This window comes from Trachypithecus francoisi, unplaced genomic scaffold, assembly GCF_009764315.1.
Source record: "Trachypithecus francoisi isolate TF-2019V2 unplaced genomic scaffold, Tfra_2.0 Lachesis_group21, whole genome shotgun sequence".
Lineage (NCBI taxonomy): Eukaryota > Metazoa > Chordata > Mammalia > Primates > Cercopithecidae > Trachypithecus > Trachypithecus francoisi.
The window spans coordinates 34,642,166-34,667,791 of record NW_022681467.1 but is presented as its reverse complement, the minus strand read 5'-3'; the positions used below and the strand labels follow the sequence as shown (position 1 = coordinate 34,667,791).

Below are 25,626 nucleotides of genomic sequence, written 5' to 3'. Positions count from 1 at the left end.
TTAGTCAGTAATAAAAAGGAATTAAGTACATGCTACAATGTAGATAAACCTCAAAAACATTATGCTAAAAGAAGCCAGACACAAAAGGCCACATATTGTATGACTCTTCACATGAAATATCCAAAAGAGAGAAATCCATTGAGAAGAACACAGGTTGGTGATTTCCAGGGACTCGCAGCCAGAAAGAATGGGAAGAAACCGCTTAATGCATAAGGGATTTTACTCTGGAGTGGCTGAAATGTTCTCAAACTAGATGGAGGTGGTGGTCACACAACATTGTGAATACAATAAATTGTTCACTTTGATTTGGTTAATGTTGTGTTACGTAAATTTCACCTCAATAAATAATTTTTGAAGAGAAAAATGTCTTGAAATCTTCTCTGCATATCAGAATCCCTTTCAGTCCTGGCTCTCCCTTTTCTACTCTAGTCATTTCTTCTTAGCATCTTCAGTGGTTGCCCTTGGTCCTCTGGTCCTGGGTTCTGCCTATTCTCTCCCGTCCACGAATGTTCCAAACCCACTTCCTTCCCTGCAAGTACTTGTACATTCCATTCCCTTTGCCTGGTGTGCTGAAATTGAATCTCCCCAATCACCTCTTCACCTAGATAAGGACTGTACTGTCAAAAAGATCAGGCTCAAGCACCACCCTGGTTGTGAAGCACTCCCCAAATCCCCAGAAGGATAACACCAGCTTCTAGGAGAAGGCATCTAAAGTCGCTTCATGAGGGAATTGCCATCTGAGAGAGGATTTGAAAGATAAGGAGGATCTGCTGGGCAGAGAAAACAGCCCAAGGAAAAGCCTCTGCTCTCTGCTTCCAAGGCTCCCGATTCTTTATTGCTCCCTATCATACCATAGCATGCTGATCTGTTTGAGGTCTACCTCCACCACCAGACTGTCAGCCACTGTGGCCACAGACCGTGGTTACTAGCCCCAGATCTCCAAGCCCTAGCACCATCGCCAGCATACAGCAGGTGCTCTACAAACACTGCTAAAAGAAAGATCAACATCAGCCCATCGTGGCTAACACGGTGAAATCCCGTCTCTACTAAAAAAAAAAAAAAAAAAAAAATACAAAAAAAAAAAAAAACTAGCTGGGCGAGGTGGCGGGCGCCTGTAGTCCCAGCTACTCGGGAGGCTGAGGCAGGAGAATGGCGTGAACCGGGGAGGCGGAGCTTGCAGTGAGCAGAGATCCAGCCACTGCACTCTAGCCTGGGCGACAGAGCGAGACTCCACCTCAAAAAAAAAAAAAAAAAAAAAAAGAAAGATCAACACCAAAGACTGAACAAGGACAATGATAACCAGAAAGGAAAAGAAGAGACAAATGGCAGAGCTAAAACCCCTGGACCTTCTTCAGCGGTAGCCACGCCAGAAGAAACAAAACAAAATAAAACAGAAAACCCTGGGCCTGGTTAAGTGAATGCAGATGGATACTGGATAGAGAAGCGAATTAACAATGACTTGGAAATTGAGTTTGGACAACTGGGGAAAATCTCAGCAGCATTCCCCACAAAAGAGAAGTGCAGAGAGAGAAAGAGCAGCTCTGGGTCCATCACTGTCTGTAGGTAAGGCTGTCTTCAAGCTGGATAGAAAGCTCCAGAAGGGCTGAGACAGTATTAAAATTGCCTTCTGTTCCCTCAGAGCCTACCTAGCATGATGCACAGCACAGAGCAGGAGTTCATCAACTATTTGTTTTCTATGAACGAGTCTCGGGACAGACCTTCCATTTTCACTTGGCAAAGATGCTCTGAACCAGAAGTAAAAGTGGAACCCAATGTGAGGCTCCACAAGACTCAGGGACCTCAGAATATGAAAACAGCACATTAAGTCAAGAAAGAAAGGCAAGAAAGGATCCGGGACACATAGTCCGTGCCCTAGGGGCGCATGGCTACACAGGTCTGTGCCCAGATGTTAGGTCAGAACAGGATAGCAAATAGGCGGTCACTCACAGGCCGGCTTTGGCCAATGGGGACTAGTAACAAAGAAATACCGTATTTAATGTGAGGAAGGTGGTGAGGGGCAGATTACACAGGGCCTTGTGAGGAATGCCTGTATTTTATGTTAAGTTCTACCATTAGGAGTAAACATTTGCTATACTCTGACGCCCAGGTTGACTATGAGAAAGTCAAAAACCCTTAGGGAAAGCCACACTAACCTGTATAAAGGCGGTAACATTTTCCCGAGCGACTACGACCACCACGTCCTGCTCGCTGGTTAGCCGATGCCTGGGAGACTGGCACCACCACCAAGCATTCAATAGCTGTCCTGGGATTGTAGGCTCGGAGTTTGACAAAGCCACAGTCGATCACATACACAATGCCACTGATTGTGATAGAGGTTTCTGCCACATTGGTGGCCACTATCACCTAAGTTCCGCACAGAAAGAAGAATAAAAGTCATTTTACTCTTTTTGCTTTTAATAAACTCCTAAAAATCCTAAAAGATTTAACATTTCCAACATTGCAGAATCTGTGAGAGGCAGTTTAATATACTAGAAAGAGTGTGAGTTTCGATGTCGGGGGTGCCCTGGATTTGAATTCTCCCTACTCATGTGACCCTGGATAAGTTACCCAACCTCCTGAACCTGTTTCCTCATCTACATCGTAAGATTTACCACCTCCCTTAGGGCTACTGAAGGGACTATATACAATTAACATATAAAGTGATCAGAGCCTAGTATTTGTTAGTTTTTCCCTTTGGCATAACCAAAGTAAATCACCACCACCTTGCGCAGGTATAGTCATTTATTCATTCATATCGTGATTACTTCCTGAGGGTATGCACTTTGTCAAGCACTGTTCAAGGTGATGGGATGTAGGATAAACAAGACAGACAGGCCCCTGCCCTACAAGCAGCAGCCAATCCTACAGAGATCTAAGAAGAAGAAACAGTTCAAAGGAAGGAGAAACAGCCAGTGCAGCCAAAATATAGAGTAAGTACAAGATGAGGTTGCAGAGGGAGGCAGAGATACGATTATATGTGGTCTCTGGGCCACCACGAGGTATTTGCATTTTATTCCCAGTACATCAGGAGCTGCCCCTGGAGGGTTTAAGTAGCAGGGGACACATACATATAGCAGTTAGAACTATTTTCAGGCATTTTACATTTTATAAATCATTTTATAAAAATGATTTTATAAATGATCATTTTATAACATAATCTCCCTAATATTTTTATGTAGTTGGGATTAAGATATTATGCTATTAAACCACCTATCTGAAAGTTATTATTATTTATGTTTTATAGCTGCAAAAACTCAGATTCAAGGTTAAGTCAGTCGTCCCAAGGCACATAGTAGCTCAGGGGCAGAATTCAGGTCTCCTGATTAACTGGCTGCAATTAATGTTTGATGCGGCAGACTCAAGTTGCTCCATCCCAATGGTCAAGAAGCTGAGCACCCTCTTCCAGGTGATCTGAATTGGGAGTGGATCCTCAGACCATCCCTCACCTGCTCTATTCTCTGCCATCTGTTCATAAATAGCTACTACAGTAAAAGCTGTCCTCGGGCTGGTTCTGCGCGGTCCTCATCTAATGAAAGCAAAAGGCAGAGTCAGGCCCAGGGGGACCATGAACAGCGGGCGGACTGGCTGCCTGCCAGCTCCTTCAAACCAGTGCTTTCCACCACACCCTTCCCCACTCTCACTTCAAGGCTAAACATTTTTAAGCCACACCTTGAATTAACTGATTTAAATTTGGCCCTTTAAAATAGGCAAGCTGATACTTAAATTACTTAGAAACCATGTGTACCAACCTTTCTATTCCTCCTGACAGATGACCTAAATCCCCACAAACAATCCCTTTAGCCAAAGTAAGCATGAGTCGTGGGAAATATTAGGAAGGCAGAAGAGAAGAAAAGGGAAGTCACCTGATCTGATAACTACTGTCAGAGTGACCCTTCAGTGGGACGGGTTTAGAATCTTCACAATGGGCCAGGCGCGGTGGCTCACGCCTGTAATCCTGGCACTTTGGGAAGCCAAGGCAGGCGGATCACAAGGTCAGGAGATCGAGACCATCCTGGCTAACACAGTGAAATCCAGTCTCTACTAAAAATACAAAAAAAATTAGCCGGGCGTGGTGGCGGGCGCCTGTAGTCCCAGCTACTCAGGAGGCTGAGGCAGGAAAATGGCATGAACCCAGGAGGCGTAGCTTGCAGTGAGCTGAGATTGCGCCACTACACTCCAGTCTGGGGCGACAGAGCAAGACTCTGTCTCAAAAAAACAAAAAAAAGAAAGAAATCTTCACAATGTATTATTTATTGTGTGCTTTTAGATCTACTACACAGAAATACAGACCTAGAAGTCTGCCTTGTATTTAGTAAGTTTCAAAACAAGTAAATAAGCATCATTATGATTATAGACGGCTGCCAACACCCTTGGTCATCAGGATAGTCTCACCTTTCTGACACTGCGTGACACCCTTTCAAACACTTTCATTTGCTCAAAGGAAGGCAGTCCTGCATACATGGGGAGAACTCGGAGGTGTCTCTTCATCCCAGTGCGAGCTAACGCCCGAGCCTGCTCGATGAGCATCGACACAACAGTTTCTACCTCTTCCTAAAGACATTGAACCAGGAACCAAAGAAACTGAGATCACTTTAAAGCATGCTATTTTATCATACTGAAAGAAAATCAAAGTCAGAATTTGGATTTTAATTTTGGTCAGATGCAATAATTTCAGTGCCATCATGTTCCACTCTGGGATGATATTTAATTAAACGCTAATAAACAATGGTAACGGCCGGGCGCGGTGGCTCAAGCCTGTAATCCCAGCACTTTGGGAGGCCGAGACGGGCGGATCACGAGGTCAGGAGATCGAGACCATCCTGGCTAACACGGTGAAACCCCGTCTCTACTAAAAATACAAAAACTAGCCGGGCGAGGTGGCGGGCGCCTGTAGTCTCAGCTACTCGGAAGGCTGAGGCAGGAGAATGGCGTGAACCCGGGAGGCGGAGCTTGCAGTGAGCTGAGATCTGGCCACTGCATTCCAGTCCCGGCGACAGAGCGAGACTCTGCCTCAAAAAAAAAAACAATGATAACAATGGGTGAAATTTTGCAACTACACTATTAGTTACTAAAAAATCAATGTGATCTGCAATGAGTGGACGGGTTCCCAATAAATAAAAACAATGACTATTTTACCCAGCATACATATACCGTGTCAAACAAGCATGGCAAGCATATGGACAAGTTGTAGCATATAAAATCACTAGAAGCTTTCTCCAAAAAAGATTACTGAACCATGGAAAGTGTTTGGCAGTGGAAAAGATTACAGTTGGAGGGCAGGTCTGAATAGTGTTGCCACCTTCAGTGAGCACTTGGGTCTGTTCAGTTGTTTTAGCGGTAATACGGCCACTTATCACCTTCAGGATGAGCTGTAAAGGTGTCACTGGAAAAAGAGGTACACAGCAGCAACATGTGTGTAGGACCATGGACCTAATGTAGTATCCAATTCTGGCAAACAAAACAGCCCTCACTCAACTACTTAGTTTATTTTGGAATCAGTTAATACATTTAAAAAACATTTAACCCGCTGCAGACAGAACAGGCAGGGGTTAACGACTCCCTGACAATCTAGACGGTAGATGAATGACATCAAATCAATTTTTTACATAATTATGGAACCATGAAATATAACAAAACATGAAATAAATGGCTGAGTAAAGTAAGAAGGCTCTGTATTAATTTTGGTGCTGTCTTAACATGTCTGTTCATCAGAGAAGTACAATGGCATTACCTGGCCAGTAAGAAATGCTAAAATGTCTCCGTCTCCCTCTGTCTGGTGAATTTTCACCACAGTTTCCACAGTTGATTTGATATAATCTGGAACAGGACTGAAAAGACAAATGGGATGAATTCATCACTAGAATATGCTCGTTAATTACAGATCAATTACTCTAATAATCTGGCAGCAAAGCTCATAGAAGTGAGTTTGGGCCTGCCCAGTAGGTAATTAGTACATTGATAAATAAAATAAATATTCAATTTTTTAATCTAATATTCAAGAATAATCCATAATTATATGTCAACTATGATTTTTAGCTTCATTTGCAAAGAAATAAAATGATATACCCATACAAACAGATGTGCTATCTTTAGTATGCAAAGACATCGGACCAGTGAAAATCGGGAGCTGTGATCCCAGTGCTAAAGCCCTCGCTCTTCCCAGCCTGTTTTCCCTCCTAATCAATAGCAGCATTTATGGGTCGGATGGATGGCCCTGATGGATGTGCTCTGCAACAAAACGATTCAGAAATCAAGTCCACAACTCTGGATTTATCAGCCACTGTAACAGGCTCCTGGTCTTTGTTTGTGCAGTGACTAGTACAGGAATTAGGATGGCCCCTTGCTTGTCCAAGTAGGCTACTCCCAAAAGTGCCAACTGGGCCTTCTAGCTAGGGATGTAGAGAACTGACAGCCAAATGATTCAAATCACCAATACTGCCCCTGCTGACATGCAGCCTTGTAAACCCCAGTTCTGAAAACTATCAAGCTTCCCTCCCCAAAACCTTTCACCACTTTTGCTTTCTCTGGCTGAGCTACTAGCCACAGACTCATGGAAACTTGCGTGTCAGTGTGAAGAGTTTAAACTAAATTCAGCAGTGATGCAGAGCAGGGTAAAAACATTCTAGACCAATGACAAGGGACACAAAACATGCTCCTCCCCATCCTTTAGAGTTGTGAGCAAATGCAGTTCTGACATTCTACATCAGAGACCGAGTTTTCTAATTACCATCATCAAGAAATCAAGCATCATCAAACCTTTGTAGATAAAAGATATCCACCGGAAATGTTCGCCCTTCCACTGTAAGGATCACACTTGTATCCCTTGCTGGATCACTGGTTTCATTTTGATTAAAGAAATCCTGGAATTTCTAAAAAGAAAAAAATTAATTCTTCATTTCTCTTAGAGAAAAAGGTTACAGCGATTCATGGAAGGAAAAAAATAATATTAAAACTGGCCAAAGACAGGTGAGTAGCAAGGATTACATATACGCAATACAGATTATGGGTTGCAACATACATTTTTTAAATTCACATTTTTCTAACTGCAATTGCGGGGAATCACATTTCAACGACAGTCTTTACTAAAGTTTTCATAAAAATAATAAAGGTTAGATTTCAAAAGTGCATTCAGTATAGCATCTGAGTTAACATGTAGCTGTAGTATTATTTATCTTATTCCTATCCTCTCTATTTCATTTAAGCAAAAATTTGGTCAAAGGTGTGATTCAAGTTCAGTACAGGTTAGATCAGGTTGGTGCGTAACTCTATCTGGAAAACATAGATATGATCATTCGAGTTATCAATTTATAAGGAAACTTTTCCTTCTGTGAACAGTAGGTGTGTTTCTGGCCCCATTGTTACTGGTTTTAGGTCACTTGATGGCAGGGATAGTGTCTTCTCCATCTTTACACACCCTACAGTAGTGAGTGCGAGGCTTTGCATGGGGTAGGCCATCAATCATGTACTTCCCCGACACTCCTGCAGTACCGTTGGGAGAAGTGTCTCTTGGCAGTTTCTCCCAAACAGGTGGCCACATCCTATTTAATGGTACTTGACTACCACTTGCAGCCCACAGGGAGACCTGTCTTAAGGGCTCTGGCCAATGATGGAGGAAGGAAACACCACCAAAGATCCTCTCTTGGGGAATGTGACCCTAAGGTACAAAGAGAAGCTGAGACTGAGAAGAGTTAAGTGACTATGCAGGCAGGCAAGTGAGCACCAGTTGGGAAGCAGCTGGTATCCACTGCAGAGGGGGCATGGATGTCCCGTCGGGTGGAGTGCTCCACTATTTGAATCTGGGTCCCCTTTCCATTCCCCACCTCTACTCATTTCCCCAAGGCCTGGCTACGTAACTGCAAAGCTTGTCTTTATTTCCCTATGTACCTTTATAAAATATGTCCATCCTGCTCCAGGAAACCCAGAAGCCCAGGAGCTGTGCTAATGAACGGCATCAAACACTAAGTGAAGGGGCTCTGAGGGGTATTTTTAAAAGAGTAAATTGATTTAACTACAAAGTACACGGATGTTATACATTAACCTCAAAATTGAGAAGAATAAGCACAGACATAACAGTGCCTCATGCCAACAAAACTATGCTTTGCTATGCAGAATTCCACACAGTACCCCTGTTCACTTTCTTTTGGGTAAATTCCCTGCAAGTCGCTTCAGCCTTCCTGCAGCCCTATGACATGCACAGCACAGGTACACTAGAAGTAACACACAAACAAGTGGGAACAGACACCCCATGCCCCAAAAGAGTAAAGAGTTCACAGAAGGCAGATGTGCTAAGAGCTGATCAAATAAACCCTAAGGCAGACTGACCCTGTGACCAGGAAAGAGCTGCAGATTACAATCTGATAGAATGAAAAGTTAAGAACTACTGGCTTGGCCGGGCGCGGTGGCTCAAGCCTGTAATCCCAGCACTTTGGGAGGCCGAGACGGGAGGATCACGAGGTCAGGAGATCGAGACCATCCTGGCTAACCCGGTGAAACCCCGTCTCTACTAAAAAATACAAAAAACTAGCCGGGCGAGGTGGCGGGCGCCTGTAGTCCCAGCTACTCGGGAGGCTGAGGCAGGAGAATGGCGTAAACCCGGGAGGCGGAGCTTGCAGTGAGCTGAGATCCGGCCACTGCACTCCAGCCTGGGTGACAGAGCGAGACTCTGTCTCAAAAAAAAAAAAAAAAAAAAAAAGAACTACTGGCTTTCAGGGAGAGCTTTATGGAGGCGGCAATATCCCTTGCCTGCACCATAAAGGCTAAGGAGGATTATTACTGGCTGGGAAGGGGAGACATCCCTTACCAGGACAACAGCACAGTGTGGACTAAAATGTAAAGGGGTCCCTAAGGGAGGACAGAGGCAAGGTCTAGGGCAGGCCTCCCTCGTCTCTGAGTCAGCCCTCTCATCTGCAAAATGGACAAACTGCTATCCACCCTGCAAGGTTGCTGTGAGGTTCAAATAAAGTGTGTGGGACAGCTGTGGCACACGTCTAGCCTAGAATGGCACTCAGTAAGTGATGTTAGCCATAACTCTGAAGGGACCCAAGTGCTGAGCTGCACTGACACTTTATCCAACCGGCAAGACAAGGGCAGTGAGGATGAGCATGATATTATCAGACCCGCAAGCTGGATCCTGGACTCCAGTGGCCATTTTGGAGAAGGGCAGAGGAACTAAAAGATTTGAGGCAAACAAACTAATTAATGAAGCTATAATAATAGTGCAGGGGAGACAAAGTGTGAACCTGTGCAAATCATTCCAGAGATACAACTGGCAGGAACTAGCTAAATCAGTGACTGAGTGTGCACATACATGCACATTGGAAAGAAGGCTGGAGTGACTTCTTACTCAACCGGGGATAAAAACTTCTTAAAGCAATGGAGGTCTTGGTCTGAATGATCATGAGAAAGAGACTAAGATGGAGAATCCGAGAGTCACAAGTTTATGAGTTTAGGATGTCCACGGCTAGCCAGCTGCCAGACAGCTAAGGCTAGTGTGCAGGCACACAGTCAAGACTGCCACAAGCATGAAGGCTCAGCTGAACTAGAGGCCACAGGGGTGTGTAGCCTTGAGGGGGAAGAGCAGACAGAGAAGGAGCCCAAGAGGAAGCCAACAAGGAGGTGGGAGAGGGGAGTTGGCAGGGCTCCAGGAGCTTTGGAAGGAGGAGGAGGAAGATTTTACCAAAGGGCTTGGACAGGGGTGAATGTTACCAAAAAGGCAAGCAGAACAAGGAAGATGATGCCTTGACAATTTTATTAGAGTGGATGCCTAAACCTTACCATTAAGGAATACATAGTACTGAAAATTAAAGATAGGGAGTTACTCTTTCAAGAATTAAGTCTCGGCCAGATGCGGTGGCTCATGCCTGTAATCCCAGCACTTTGGGAGGCCAAGGCGGGTGGATCGCTTGAGGTCAGGAGTTCAAAACCAGCCTGGCCAACATAGTGAAATTCCATCTCTACTAAAAATGCAAAAAAAAATGGCTAGGCGTGGTGGAGGGCGCCTGTAATCCCAGCTACTAGGAAGGCTGAGGCAGAGAATCGTTTGAATCTGGGAGACGGAGGTTGCAGTGAGCCGAGATCGCGACATTGCGCCCCAGCCTGGGCAACAAGAGCGAAACTGTCTCAAAAAAAAAAAGAAAAGAATTAAGACTCAGCATTTACTGAGAAGGCACAAGACCTTTAAGATCTTTATCTTGTATCTTTATTTGGAAATACAAAATACATAAAAAACTAAATAAATATAGTACCAACAATGCAAGAATCTTGAGGCAGGATCAAGGAACAAGAAGAGTAAAATGAGTTCAACACACCCAGAAAAGAGGAGTTTGAGTCAGGTTTGAAAGAGGTGGGGTCACGTTGACATACAGACATGGTAAGAAGCGTACATCATATAAACGCAGGGGACAGTCTATGAAATGGAATGTAAATGATGTGGCCATCTGCAGGGTTGTCTTCTAGCTCACCATAGGCTCCTTCCCTGGTAGCTGCCCCTTCCTGATCCACCGGAGTGGCCGCCAAGCAGCCATGTCTACCCAAGACACCCATCCCTTGGCCAATAGCCCTTGGCCCATGTAGACAGGTCCAGGGTGTGGATCTGACCCCAGGTGATCCTAAGTTCCTTCTCTAAGAACCTGGAAAGAGAAATTAGTCTCTCTTCAAGTAGCTGGACTTACAACAAAAAAACTATGGGAGCAGTAACCACATATTCTGCCATGTAGTTGGACGCAAATAAAAGAAAAGCAATATCATAATATCATGTGATACAGGATCAATAAATACTTCATAATTATATCCAGTCATGTTACATAATTGTTCATTTAAATGGGCTAACATTAAGAAAGCAGCTAAAGCAACCAAAGCAGCTATTTGATCAGCCCCATCATGCTCTGCTGGTCTCTGCCTACCAGCTGCAGCTGCCGCTGTCTTCATCTGCAAGCTGGGCCACCCCAGTTGCTGAGAGAAACCACAGCAGGTGGCCTATCAGCAGCCCTAGCTCTAGGAGGTTTGAAGTTAGTCTATCACCCACAGACCGAGCCGCTGGGGGGCAGGGGATGAGTTCTGGACTTCCCTGGGTCTCTAGATCAAAATGTTTCCTAAGCCATACCCAACCCCACTGCCACTCCCACATCGTCCTCCTCGTTCTTGCCCTCTTTCGCCCACTCATATCCTCTTTCTTTCTTTCACTCACATACAAACTCACATCCCATACCTCACATAGGCCGCTCACACACGGACCCACAACCCACACAGAGATGACTCACACACACAGATCCCCCATTCAGAGACACATAGAAACCACTGTCCTCCTCACACAGGAGGTACTGGCTGAGCAGTGAGGATGGAATAAGAAGGAATGGCCCAGCTCACCAGGGTCCAGCATGTCCTGTACCACAGCAGAGGAAGGCAGGACAAAGTTCCTACATGCTGCCTTCCTGCTTACAAAACTGCTTCCAGAAAGTCATCTATATCAACTACCATAGACAGAACTGAAAGAAGCTATTTTTTTCATCTCTGTGTCACACCAAGACAATAAAAGGCAATTGTGAACAATTAGTATTAATTAACAATGAATCTGGCTGGGCGTGGTGGTTCACGCCTGTAAATCCAGCACTTTGGTAGCCCGAGGCGGGAGGATCACCTGAGGTCCGGAATTCGAGACCAGCCTGGCCAACATGATGAAACCCCTTCTCTACTAAAAATACAAAAATTAGCCAAGCATAGTGGCTCACGCCTGTAGTCCCAGCTACTCGGGGCATGGAAGCACGAGAATCACTTGAACCTGGGAGGCAGAGTTTGCAGTGAGCTGAGATCACACCACTGCACTCCAGCCTGGGCAAGAGAGACTCGGTCTCAATCAATCAATCAATCAATCAATAAAATGCATCTAAGAAAAGACTTGGACATTACAGTTTTGAACATAACAAAAACTAGAATAATTTTTAACTTAATTTAATAATTTTTAAGGGGGGGTGAAAAAGAGATAGAGATGTTCTGTGTAACGTGGCCACAGAGGAGCTAACTAGAGGTGAAGTCAGCCATAGTCCACAAAATAGCATGCCAGCAGATACCATGGGTGAGAGAGATGACAATTAAACAGGGCAAGAGAGGAGCTTTTTTTTTTTTTTTTTTTTTTGAGACGGAGTCTCGCTCTGTCACCCAGGCTGGAGTGCAGTGGCCGGATCTCAGCTCACTGCAAGCTCCGCCTCCCGGGTTCACGCCATTCTCCTGCCTCAGCCTCCCGAGTGGCTGGGACTACACGCGCCCGCCACCACGCCCGGCTAATTTTTTGTATTTTTTAGTAGAGACGGGGTTTCACCATGTTAGCCAGGATGGTCTTGATCTCCTGACCTCGTGATCCGCCCATCTCGGCCTCCCAAAGTGCTGGGATTACAGGCTTGAGCCACCGTGCCCGGCCAAGAGAGGAGCTTTAACCCAAAAGTTGCCATGGGCAGACCCAAGGCAACAGACTCCTACAGCCTGTAGAAAAGTCTGAAAAACCAGTCTCCAGACACACTGGACATTTACCTTCGCCATACTGCGCTTTCTCTCTCTCCAAGTTGTTCTGTTTCCCAGAAGCCACAGGGAGACTAGGAGCCAGGAGCCAGGGACCACATCTCACTTGGATTTCAGAACTGGCCTCCGTATCTACTGGAGACTCCATATCTACTCTTGTCTCCCATACATAGCACTCAGAATGATCTTTCTAGAGCCCAAACATGATGAAGTCACTGCCCTCTCTCACATGTTCCCATGGCTCCCAACCAGATATAGGATGGAGTTCATCCTCTCTGGCTGAGCCTGTAAGGCCTTCCGTCATCCGACCCTAACCTCCCCATTTTAATCTTCCATTGCTTTCCATTCAATCAAAATTCATTCAACCCAAGTGCCTACTCTGTGCCAGACATTGTTTTAGGTGGAAGGGACAAAATGAGATAAAGTCCTGATCTTCATGGAGCTCACGTTTTAGTGACAGGAGACACACAATAAACAATGCATATAATGTTAAGTAGTGATAGAAAAGTGATAAACATAAAAAAAATCAGAATAAGGGAATAAAGAGCAACTGGGGTGCTGTTTTAGATAGCGCCTCTCTGAGGAAATAATAAATACTCAAAACTGGAATGAAATTAGGAGAGAACCTTAGACTGGGTAAGAATGATCTAAAAAGAGGGTTCCTCCATAGCATAAGCATGCCTGGGTTGTTTTGAGGAATAGCAAGGGGACCAGTGAGGCTGAAATGTAGCGAGCACTGGAGAAAGTGGAAGAAAATAAAGTCAGAGAGGAAGTTCAGGGGTAATTCACCCACAAGGGTCTGGCAGGTAAGATAAGACTCGAAGCTCCGTGAACTCATGGTCATGTCCCTGTGATTTCATTTATGCTTAGGGTGCCCTTCCCCACCTTCATCCATCTGGAAAACGGCTGTTCATCTTTCAAGCACAGCTGGTACGTCACCACCTTTATGAAAGTTTCTGGGCACCCCCCGGCTGGCTGGAGTTAAGGGCTCCCTCCTTGGCTGCCTCAGTACTTTGAACACACTGAACTGCAAACATCTATTCCTGCATGTATATATAGCAAGTGGTCAAAAGTATTTGTTGAGTTGAGCTGCTGTTTAAATTATCGGTCATCAAGAGAGAAAAATAAGTAAACCTAGCCATAAAAAACTTCAACATGGAAATTATTATACATACAGGAGAAACTTTTTTTTTTTTTTGAGATGAAGTTTTGCGCTTGTTGCCCAAGCTGGAGTTCAATGGAGCGATCTCGGCTCACTACAACCTCTGCCTTCCAGGTTCAAGCAATATTCCTGCCTCAGCCTCCCAAGTAGCTGGGATTATAGGGATGCGCCACTACGCCCAGCTAATTTTGTATTTTTAGTAGAGATGGGGTTTCACCATGTTGGCTGGGCTGGCCTCAAACTCCTGACCTCAAGTGATCCGCCTGCCTCAGCCTCCCAAAGGGCTGGGATTATAAGTGTGAGCCACCGTGCCCAGCCCAGGAGAAACTTCAATTGCACAGAAAAATCTAAATATATACAGTATAGTCATAAATAAACAAATTCAAGAAATACAGACTCATACTGAAAAAATAATAAAAAGAAGCTGCCTAAGTGAGGAGAAAGACAGAATGTAGATAAACAAGACAGGTAGGTAATTATGAACTTAATTAATTACAGGCTAATTTCCACCCACAAGCTGAAAAGGAGTATCCTCTGATTATATGAAATCTAGGACATCAGATGGTCCCATAAAGAAGGTAGGCCATTCTGCCAAAGATAAGCTCTTGCTAGAGGTAACTTCCCAAGGATATATAGGACGAAAGTGTTTGTGAGGAGAGGAGGAAAGGAGAGGAAAGGCTCTTACGTCCGCATCCAGAGTGGCTGAAGCCACAATCAATCGAAGATCCCCTCGCTTTTTCTGAATCTAAAAAAAGAAGACATTAAGAAATAATAATAGTGCAATACTTATGGATGAGATCATTTGATATCTGAAATGTATTTCAAAAATTCAGTGTTTTGTTTTGTTTTGTTTTGTTTTGCCTGAGGAGGAGGTAGGGGAGCTTACAGATGAAAGGACTGACTACAAACTAATAATTGTCAAAGGTGGGGGGGGTCATTACACTATTATTTCCAATTTTGTAAATGTATGGAATTTTCCAAAGTAAATTTTTTTAATTATAAAAACTATAAAGAAGCTTTAAGACCCAAATCTGAATTTACTGAGAATAAAACCATTTTTTCCTGAAACCCGGGTCTCAAGACAGTTTGAATCTATGTATGAAAAAGTATATTAGGCCGGGCGCGGTGGCTCAAACCTGTAATCCCAGCACTTTGGGAGGCCGAGACGGATGGATCACGAGGTCAGGAGGTCGAGACCATCCTGGCTAACATGGTGAAACCCCGTCTCTACTAAAAAAATATATATATAAAAAATTAGCCGGGCAAGGTGGCGGGCGCCTGTAGTCCCAGCTACTCTGGAGGCTGAGGCAGGAGAATGGCGTGAACCCGGGAGGCGGAGCTTGCAGTGAGCTGAGATCTGGCCACTGCACTCCAACCTGGGCGACTGAGCGAGACTCCGTCTCAAAAAAAAAAACAAAAGAAAAAGTATATTAAAAGCAAACAAACAATAAATGATAACACCAAGACAGAAATATGACAAAAAAAGAGATAAAAGATATTAAGTTACTCAAAGAAACACATAATCAACTGGCATTAGAGAAGTGATCAAATGAGCTACAGCTAAGATATATAATAACAATGAGATTTTTTCCCCCATCTATCCCATTGGCAAGGATTTATTTTTTTAAGGCTAATACTCAGTGTTGGCAAAAATTCAGTGAAATCAGCCCTCTTATTATACTGTTCCTGAAAAAGGTAATAATTCCCTCAAAGTATCAAAAAATCTAAATCTTTGGCAATGGAATAAAATCATAATGAAAGTAGTAATAATAACAACTAATACAGACTAACTTATGTGCTAGCCCAGAGGCCCTGTATACAGGTACAGAGTATACCCACTGTGCAAAGATGCCTGGCTGAGGGGGCCAAGGGCATCAGCAATCCAGCCTACTTGCCTCCTACCTAGCTCTAGACATCCTCCCAGAGGGGACATCTTTTTCTAATTTGCACAAAAGAACCTCACAGTCTAGCTGTGACCCTATGCCAGGCACTAACCTAGAAGTTTTTTGCTATCTTACTTAAGCTTCAAAACAAAGCACAATATACAGCACCTATGTCTAACAGAACTCTCTGCAATGACAAAAACTTTCTTTATTTGTACTGTCTGATGCATAAGCCACTAGCCATCTGTGGCTATAGAGCCCTTGAAAAATAGCCAATGTGGCTGGGCACAGTGGCTCACGCCTGTAAACCCAAGACTTTGGGAGGCCGGGGCAGGCGGATCACCTGAGGTTGGGAGTTCAAGACCAGCCTGCCCAATGTGGAGGAACCAAACACCACCTCTACTAAAAATACAAAATTAGCAGGGCACGGTGGCACATGCCTGTAATCCCAGTTATTCGGGAAGGCTGGAGATTCTCCTGAGGCAGGAGAATCGCTTGAACCTGAGAGGCGGAGGTTGCAGTGAGCCAAGATCACACCACTGTACTCCAGCCTGGGCAACAAGAGAAAATCTCCGTCTCAAAAAAACAAAAAAAGAAAAGAAAAATAGCCAATGTGACTGAGAACCTGAATTTTTTTACTTTCTTCTATTTTAATTAACTTTTATCTCAATAGCCACAGGTGGCTAGTGGCTACCATAGAGGAAAGTACACCAGCACAGATACTCCTATTATCCCATTTTAGAGATGAGTAAACTCAGCAAAGTCAAAATTTGAACCCAGGTAGTCTGACTCAATGCCTATGCTCTTAATCACTCTGTTCTACCACTTCTTTCTAGACTCTAATTGGGAATCTGTCCAAAGAAAACAATCAGAAAATGTGGGAAGGGAGGAGAGAGTGGAGGTAAGATTGAAACAAGATTGGCTGTGAGTTGTAATTGTTGAAGCCAGATGATGGGTACATGGGGGTCATTATACACTTCTTTGGGATATGTTTGAAACTTAATAATAAAGAAAGAAACAGAAATGCAGCAGATTTAATTACAAGGGTGCTCGCTGCAACAGTATTTATAATAGTTAAAATCTGCAAGCTATATAAATTGCTAACAGTAGGGGAAGTTAAATACTTTATGATAGAGATGTGATTAAATAACCATTAAAAATAGTATCTTCAGAGAATATTTAAATGACACAGAAAAATGATCCTAATGTAATGTTAAGGGAAATATGAAAGATACAAATTAGTATATATAATTCAATCAATCCCTAGTATGCCAAAACAGATCCAAGTACACACACACACACACACACACACACAGAAAAGAGAATACAACATACCAACATTTTACTGCTGATATTCTCTGAATGGGTAGGATTATGGATGATTTTAATTTTCTTCCTTGGATTTTGTTGTCTTTTCCAAGTCGCTACAATTGCTTTTGTAATCGGGCAATAAAATAAACACACACAAATAAAAAGCTGGCAGTAAAGTCATACCTTTTTTAGCAAGCCAATGGCAATGTCAGTGTACAAGGTCCTCTCGTGGGCTTCATCCAGCATGATGACACTAAGAATCAAAGAGAAGCTCTCAGTGAGCCTCTAAAAAAATCACACATCATCTCATCTAGACCATCAAAGAGCCTCTGGGTATTTAGTCCTCATACAATCACTCTGCATCAAAAGTAAACCTAAGCTACTCTTCTTTGACAAAGAGGTAATTCTTAGGTTAATAAAAATGGTGACAATAACATATCTGAATTTTTAAAAGTGTACTATTGTTATCTTTAAGCATTTTACCATTCACACTGAATTCCAACTGAATTTAGTATCTGATTTTAAATGAAAACATTACCTATAACCTCACAGAACGCATAAAAATCAGAACAAAGCCCAATCACCTGAAGACTGTTAAGCTATAACAACAGTCAAAGAGGTAGCTGACTACAGTTGTGACATACGTGGAACAGGGGGTCAAATGTGACACCCTTCTCGAGAATACCAGAGCCTGGGTGGGACAGCTTTAATGCTGTGAGTGACAGATATACAAGGAGGGGGAAAGTGATAAAAAAATTATTTAGACTCTGTAAATTACATTTAACATGGGCCAGTTAGTTCTCTGCAGTCACCATCAATACTGGAGTGTGACAAGGCAAAATAAAAAGGACAAGTCACCAGACTAAGTCATGACAGGAATTTTAATGTGCCCATTTTTGACTGTAAAGGGCCATACTATTTAAATTCTGAGAAAAACACCAAGGGTCCCAACAGCGAAGGTCAAGAGAAAAGCTTTGGGGAAGCTTAAAACAGACATGAATCCCAGCTACTAACACACCTGCTTCTCCATCTCCCTGGGGACTTTGGAAACTAGGAAAGTTATCGTAAGAAAAACACATTTACCTATATTTTGTTAACAACGGATCAACCATCATTTCCCTGACCAGCATTCCATCAGTAAGAAACTAAAACATAAAAACACAAAGCTTTAGAAATAATTCACTTACACTATATATTAATGGTATTGTTTAAGTTCAAGTGCAATCTCTTTGCCAGGATGTGTACAAGTAAATTCCCACAAAGGACTGTGAGAAAATGCCTCCATATTTTCATTATCAAGCAATGTAATTGTTCACAAAAGGCTTTAAACATAGGGTGCTCGGCTGGAGTTGCAAATCTTTGAGCAGAATTTCACTTGCATTTATTATGGAAACATCAGCTAAGCCCCATTTCCTCTGGACTTGCACCACTAGTACTATCGATAAAGAGGCAGTGAAGACCAACTGGTATCTGCCCAAAGAAACACCTTAAGTCTAAGATAAATTGCTCTTCAAATGTCCCAAAGACTACAGATTGCAGTTCTTGATGTTATTAACTTAAACTTCAACTAATATTATTTCACAGAATCTAGACAGGATCATGGTTAAGCACATGGGCTATGGTGTCAGACTGCTGGGAGTTCAGATGCTGGCTCTACCTCTTACTAAGCTGTGTGAACTTTGGGCAAGTTACTTATCTTCTCTGTCCCTGATTGCTCATTTGTAAAATGAGGTAATCAAAGTATGTACCTCACCAAGTTAATGTGAAAAATAATAAGATAGTATAGTAGTTACTTGGTATCCTTGGGGGTTGGTTCTAGAAACTGACCCCCTCAGCCCACACCAAAATTTGCAGATGCTCAAGTCCACTATATACAATGGCATAGTATTTGTATGTAACCTATGCATACCCTCCCATATACTTTAAATCATCTCTAGATTATTTAGAATGCCTAAAACAATGTAAATGTTATGTAAATAGTTGTTATACTCTATTTTTTAAAATTTACATAATTTTTTATTTTTATTTTTAATATTAGTAATTCAAGGTTGGTTGAATCCACAGATGTAGAACCCGCAGGATGCGGAGGACTGACTGTACATGTAAAGCGTTTAGCATAGGACCTAGGACAGAGTAGCACTCAAGAAAAGTCAGCAAATATTGTTTAAGATTAATGAATCTATAATGCTTCAGAAACATATAGTAACAGCCTTCTTAACGTACTGCATTTGTTTTCAGGTTAAACCATCTCCCTTGCGTGCTGTATCTTAGTGTTTTTTGCTTTTTTTGTTTTAAGAGCAGGATGCATTACCATCATATTTTTCTTGGACCTGGTACTAGCTGCCACATACATATGTAAGAGCGAAAGTGAGAACCTGCTATCAATGACAAATCACCAGTCAAGAACTGAGCACCGGCCGGGCGTGGTGGCTCAAGCCTGTAATCCCAGCACTTTGGGAGGCCGAGACGGGTGGATCACGAGGTCAGGAGATCGAGACCATCCTGGCTAACACGGTGAAACCCCGTCTCTACCAAAAAAATACAAAAAATTAGCCGGGCGATGTGGCGGGCGCGTGTAGTCCCAGCTACTCGGGAGGCTGAGGCGAGAGAATGGCATAAACCCGGGAGGCGGAGCTTGCAGTGAGCTGAGATCCGGCCACTGCACTCCAGCCTGGGCGACAGAGCGAGACTCCGTCTCAAAAAAAAAAAAAAAAAGAACTGAGCACCTTGAAATTGTGATCAAATGGAATACAAAAGGTTTTTATGGATGGCTCAAAGGTTTTTATGGTTATGCAAACCACTGAAAATTTAGCTAGTTCAAATACATTTGATGGTACAGAAAAATATTCCCTTCACCTAGCAAAATGAATGTAACAAAATATAGTAATCCAGAAAGTAAGGTCTATATTTTTATAAATCACTACATTGGTCATTCAGTTCATCTGATTTTCAATTTTTCCTCTGTTGCAAATTAAGAGGTAACTGAGATTCTAATAACCAATTTTCATTTCATCAGATTATTTTCATTCACTGTTTTACAGCACTGGCTAATTAGACTTTGATTCTAGCACAGTGGTAGGTAGTAGGCAGACATCCTGTTGAGTTGATTATACACTGATTACTATTGATACTAATTATTTTAATATTAGCAAGGAGGCCAAAGAACACACATACAAAATCCATTTTCACATGTAAATGGAAAATTACTAATTAGTGAAACAACATTCATGAATTCTACACTTCATCAACTTATACTACTTGGTCTCTATTTTCAAGTCTTTTACAGGCTTGTTTCTATATTTCGATAGCTATTTGAGTCAGTGAAAATACAATAAAATACACATAAGAAAAGACAGCTTTGAGTCTTGGTCCTATCACTGATTAGCATATAATATCAGGCAAGTCATTCAACCTTCCAAGCCCTTAACCTCTTCATCTGTGGAACCAAGGACTAAACCTTACTTCCAATCTCCTTTCTGGGCTAAGACTGCAGGACCCTTTGAAAGAGTTCTGTGCCACCAGGTGCGGTGGCTCACGCCTGTAATCCCAGCACTTTGGGAGGCCAAGGTGAGCGGATCGCGAGGTCAGGAGATCGAGACCATCCTGGCTAACACGGTGAAACCCCGTCTCTACTAAAAATAGAAAAAAAAAATTAGCCGGGCGTGGTGGCGGTTGCCTGTAGTTCCAGCTACTTGGGAGGCTGAGGCAGGAGAATGGCATGAACCCGGGAGGCGGAGCTTGCAGTGAGCTGAGATCGCGCCACTGCACTCCAGCCTAAGTGACAGAGCAAGACTCCGTCTCAAAAAAAAAAAAAGAAAGAAACAGCTCTGTGTCTCCCAGCTGACTAAAGTCTCTGAATGTCAGGATAATTTTCTTCACTTTCTGCCATGGTATCAATGTCCTGTACAGCAGCAAGGGCTACATGTTTTTAATTCTCCCAAAATAATCTTCTTCCTTATTTCCACTAGGAAAAGCAGCTTGAGCACTTTACCTTAATTCTCGTGGCCAGTTGGTCAGTGCAGTCATCAAAGCGGATGCAGTAGCCCACCTCGTGGCCCAGCACTGCACCCCTTTCTTCAGCTACTCTCCCTGCAACCTTTGGGAAGAAAGATCATGCTGAAAATAGAGACATAGAAATTACTGCACAGAGCACATACTATGGAAAATCTAAAGGTCATTTATATTTTAAATAGTATGTGAACACAATGAAAAATGAAAGACAAGTTATTAGAGAACAAGCATAATAACTTTTGCAATTATTATTATTATTATTATTATTATTATTGAGACGGAGTCTCACTCTGTCACCCATGCTGGAGTGCAGTGGCACAATCTCGGCTCACTGCAACCTCCACCTCCCAGGTTCAAGCAATCCACCTGCCTCAACCTCCTAAGTAGCTGGGATTACAGGCAAGCACCACCAGGCCCAGCTAATTTTTGTATTTTTAGTGGAGACAGGGTTTCGCCATGTTGGCCAGGCTGGTCTCGAACTCCTGACCTCAAGCAATTTGCCCACCTCAGTCTCTCAAAGTGCTGGGATTACAAGTGTGAGCCACCATGCCCAGCCAATTATTAACTTATATATCTCACTCCATTCTATAAAGGTCTTGGGGCAACTTACAAGAACATATACAATGAAAAACAAAATCACATAAAAATGTTAGAGATCAAGATCCAAAAAATCGCAGAAAAAATTTCAAAAGATCAAAGCCAATGAGAAAATGTTAAACATAGATATGCCAAAGTTATTCAAGTTGAGCCACAAATTCAGCTCTAAATTTGGTGGCCAAAGCAAAAAGGAAAGTAAAAGAAATGACAAGATTCACCCTGTTCCTAAAGAAAGGGCACACCAACCAGAGACAGTGTTCCATCTCCACGCTCGAAAAGAAAACCCATCCCCCTGGACCATGAGGGCAGAACAGGAATTACCATATTCAATGCCAGGTCAGTTTCATTTTCTCATTGAAGGCAAAAAGGTAAGTTTCAAGAGTGAGATACGTGAAAACAGCTCACAACTGTGTTCCAGCTGCCAAAGCCACTGAGAGGGGAAATACAGACTAGAACTCGGGTTTAAAATAAAGAGGGCAGATGAGTGGATGAGAAGATTAATAAAAAATCCAAGGTAGCATAATAAAGTGAAAGACAAAATATGTAATACATTATGAAGACCATAAACTATAGACAAAATTTCACCCATCAAAACATAACAAATAAAAAGTGAATGCAGGAAAGAGAAAAATGAATCCAACAGCAAGATCTCTGCATTCCCCTCAAGAAGGCTATTCAAAAGTTAACTTATTAATAGAAAATATTTAAAAGAATGAATAAGCATAAAAGTAGAAAAGCAATAATGAATATCATTTAGTTTAATTTAAAAGAAAATAGGACCGGATACAGTGGTTCACACCTATAATCTCAGCAATTTAAGAGGTCGAGGCAGGCAAATCACCTGAGGTCAGGAGTTCAAGACCAGCCTAGCCAACATGGTGAAACCCCATCTCTACCAAAAATACAAAAAGTTAGTTGGGCATGGTGGCACGCGCCTGTAATCCCAGCTACTCGCAGGAGGCTGAGGCAGGAGACGCCTGAACCCAGGAGGTGGAGGTTGCAACGAGCTGAGATCACCCCACTGCACTCCAGCCTGGGTGACAAAGAGAGGCTGTGTTGAAAAAAAAAAAAAGAAGGAAAAGAAAGTTTAGTATTCCCACCACATAAACTACCTAAATGAAAAGAACCGAAGGGAAGCAATATTAATAGGTTTCCCAGGGACCCAGCACACCAATCCCCACAGAAGGAAGGAGTTCAGTCTCCCTCTTTCACAGGTGAGACAACCTCCCCAGCACCCACGCAGTTCCCAGGTGCTGACTTTAGAACGTGGCTGGCACAGGAGGTGTCCTGAGGCAGAGCTTACTGCTCCAGCCTTTCCACCCTAGCAGCCCCAGGTTCGGGAAGGCAGAGGCTCTCTGCACTCAGCTTCTGAGCCAGACACACCCAGGCGTTTCCTGCCCATCAGTGTTTAAGACACTGAAGAGCAGATGAGGATCAGAAGCAGCTCTGCCTGGTGACTTGAAATTACAGACTGGGGAAGCCAAAACCAAATCAATCATCTGGCAGCTGGTCTATACCATGTAGGCTTTCAAAACATCTGATGAAACCAGAAAGTTATCCCACACTGCTCTACCTCTGGTTGGTTGTATTTCCCAATGACCAGCATTTCACCAGGACAGACTTGTTATTGTTATTGTTCCAATTTCAGCCCTACACGTCATTATATTATAAATCTCAGAATATGGTACAGGTAGAGAATGTGTGCATAGAGATACTAGGAACTGATGGAGAAAATAGGCTTATAAGAATGAGCATACATAAATATATACACCTACAATGTACCCACAAAAATGTTAAATTTTTTAAAATGAGCATAAATTAACGAATCTCTGTAAAAATATAATCATTTTATGAGTCTACAAGGTAAAAGCCAAACCTGCTTATTCTTACTCCTTCACTATTTGAATACATCTGCTATAAAAAGTATGTATTTTTATTTTCAAACTCTATTTTTAAATCTTTGTTATTTATAATCACACAAGGTTATATTCTATTGGTTTTTTAACAGATTTTATCCCTATCACTTTAGTTCTGCCCCCAATAACCTCATCAACTAGACTGGACAAATACTATCTTTTTGACAGACCAAAAGGAAAGGGAGGTAAAAAGACCAAAAAAAAAAAAAAAAAAAAAAATCACTGAGCACCTACTACTGGCGAGTACTGTGCTCTAACCTTTCACAAATTCGTATCTCATTAAATATACACACAGCCCATGAGGCAGACAAGACACTGTTGTATTTACAACTGAAGAAATTGAAATAAGACAGGTGTTAGAGCTTATTCTGAAATCATTGGTCAGGGAAGACCTGGTCTTAAAGTCAAACCCAGGCCACATGAGTTCAACAAGCATCCTCATTACTAATTGCCTCTCACAGAGATCAAGCAACAGCTTATACAATCTGTTTTTAGGCTCTGAGACTGTTTGCAGATTTTAGTCTGCACATAAAATACTTTCTGAGATGTAGCATTTCAAACTTGACAGCTCTATTAATATTACATGCTCTTTGCTCTTTCAAGAGAAAGCTGTGGTTTCATGGACTTTATCCATGGCTACAAATTTGGAACTAAAATGCAAACTGATTAAGAGCTGGGATTCCAAACCACAAACAGGAAAGATTGCTCTAATTTTTAGGTAACTGAGTCATCTTTTAGTGACAAAAAAAGATTAACTCCAGCATTTGCAACTTAGTTTCCAAACTGTTACCACCATTTTCATACAAAAACAACACACACACACAACTTGTAAAACTGTATAACTTCTTTTTTTTTTTTTTTTTTTTTGAGACGGAGTCTCACTCTGTCGCTGGGGCTGGAGTGCAGTGGCCGGATCTCAGCTCACTGCAAGCTCCGCCTCCCAGGTTCACGCCATTCTCCTGCCTCAGCCTCCCCAGTAGCTGGGACTACAGGCGCCCGCCACCTCGCCCGGCTAGTTTTTTGTATTTTTTAGTGGAGACGGGGTTTCACAGTGTTAGCCGGGATGGTCTCGATCTCCTGACCTCGTGATCCGCCCGTCTCGGCCTCCCGAAGTGCTGGGATTACAGGCTTGAGCCACCGCGCCCGGCCCATAACTTCTTAATTGAACACCATTGGTGAAAATGAACTTTGGGCAAAATGATGACACAATAATTAAAACTCAGTACAGAACAAAAATAACTTGAGGAAACAGAATTAATTTCTTGTCCAGGTAAAGACTGCAAACTAAAGGCCCTACTTCCTTCCTTTTCTATAAGCTTTTGGAGATAGGGTAAAGGTTGGAGTACAACTCACTGCAGCCTTAAAACTCCTGGGCTCAAGCGATCCTCCTGCCTCAGCCTCCCAAGTAGCTGGGACCACAGGCAGGTGCCAGCATGCCCAGCTAATTTTTTAAAAAATTGTTTTGTAGAGACAGGGTCTTGCTATGTTGCCCAGGCTGTTCTCAAACTCCTAGGCTCAAGCAATCCTCTTGCCTCAGCCTTCCAATGTGCTGGGAATACAGGCATTGGCCACCACATCCAATCTCTCAGAGCTAATTCAAAAACGACAAAAGAATTTAAACATACTATCAACGAAAAACTTATGGTGGCTCCGACTTCTACACAGTGATCCTCAATTGCCAAAAGGCAGTGAGCAAAGTCTGCACAGTTCGCAGGGACAGCGTGAATCAAGAAATTTATATCAACAAAAACCACAACTGAACATTCTCAAGCATATTAAAAAAAAAAAAAAAAAAAAAGCTGAATGATAAAATTCAGCCAATACAAGAAATAAAAGCAAAACAAGCAATTAAAGGTTGGCAAAATCATGGAAAATAACTAATGATGAGTACTGAATCCATTTAAGCTAGAATTAAGGTTAAACACCTGTGAGAATTATGATTAAGAACATGTACATTATAAATATTGAAATGAAAATGACACGACTGTATATACGACAAATGGAGAAAGCAAAGGTGGAAAGAAGAATACATGCTAATTTTCTCTTCTTTCATAACAGGAAACTATACGGTATAATTTGAAATATAGGTAACATCCTGAGGTTTTTTGTACTCTTTCTTCTTACTTTTCAAGCTTTAATAAACTATTTTGTGGTGAACATTTATCCAAAGTACAGTCACTACTTCTATTTCACTAAAGTTTCCTATTTTGTTAAATTCAATAAAAAATAAATATTA

At 42.5% G+C, this 25,626-nt stretch overlaps 1 protein-coding gene across 2 annotated transcripts in view; it reads right to left on the bottom strand.

Moving 5' to 3' along the window:
• The window catches only part of DHX35 (DEAH-box helicase 35), a 79,916-nt gene that overhangs the window by 31,288 nt on the left and 23,002 nt on the right, over positions 1–25,626 (bottom strand). For both annotated transcript variants that reach the window (XR_004431232.1, XM_033186418.1), the window contains exons 5-12: positions 20,858–20,962; positions 17,950–18,011; positions 17,050–17,119; positions 14,358–14,417; positions 6,757–6,869; positions 5,732–5,828; positions 4,393–4,551; positions 2,154–2,364 (exon numbers count right to left, since the gene is read on the bottom strand). Coding sequence is in view for 1 of the 2 variants with exons in the window: in XM_033186418.1 (XP_033042309.1) it covers positions 2,154–2,364; positions 4,393–4,551; positions 5,732–5,828; positions 6,757–6,869; positions 14,358–14,417; positions 17,050–17,119; positions 17,950–18,011; positions 20,858–20,962 (877 nt within the window). In the remaining variant the exon portion in view is untranslated. The remainder of the gene's footprint in view (positions 1–2,153; positions 2,365–4,392; positions 4,552–5,731; positions 5,829–6,756; positions 6,870–14,357; positions 14,418–17,049; positions 17,120–17,949; positions 18,012–20,857; positions 20,963–25,626) is intronic.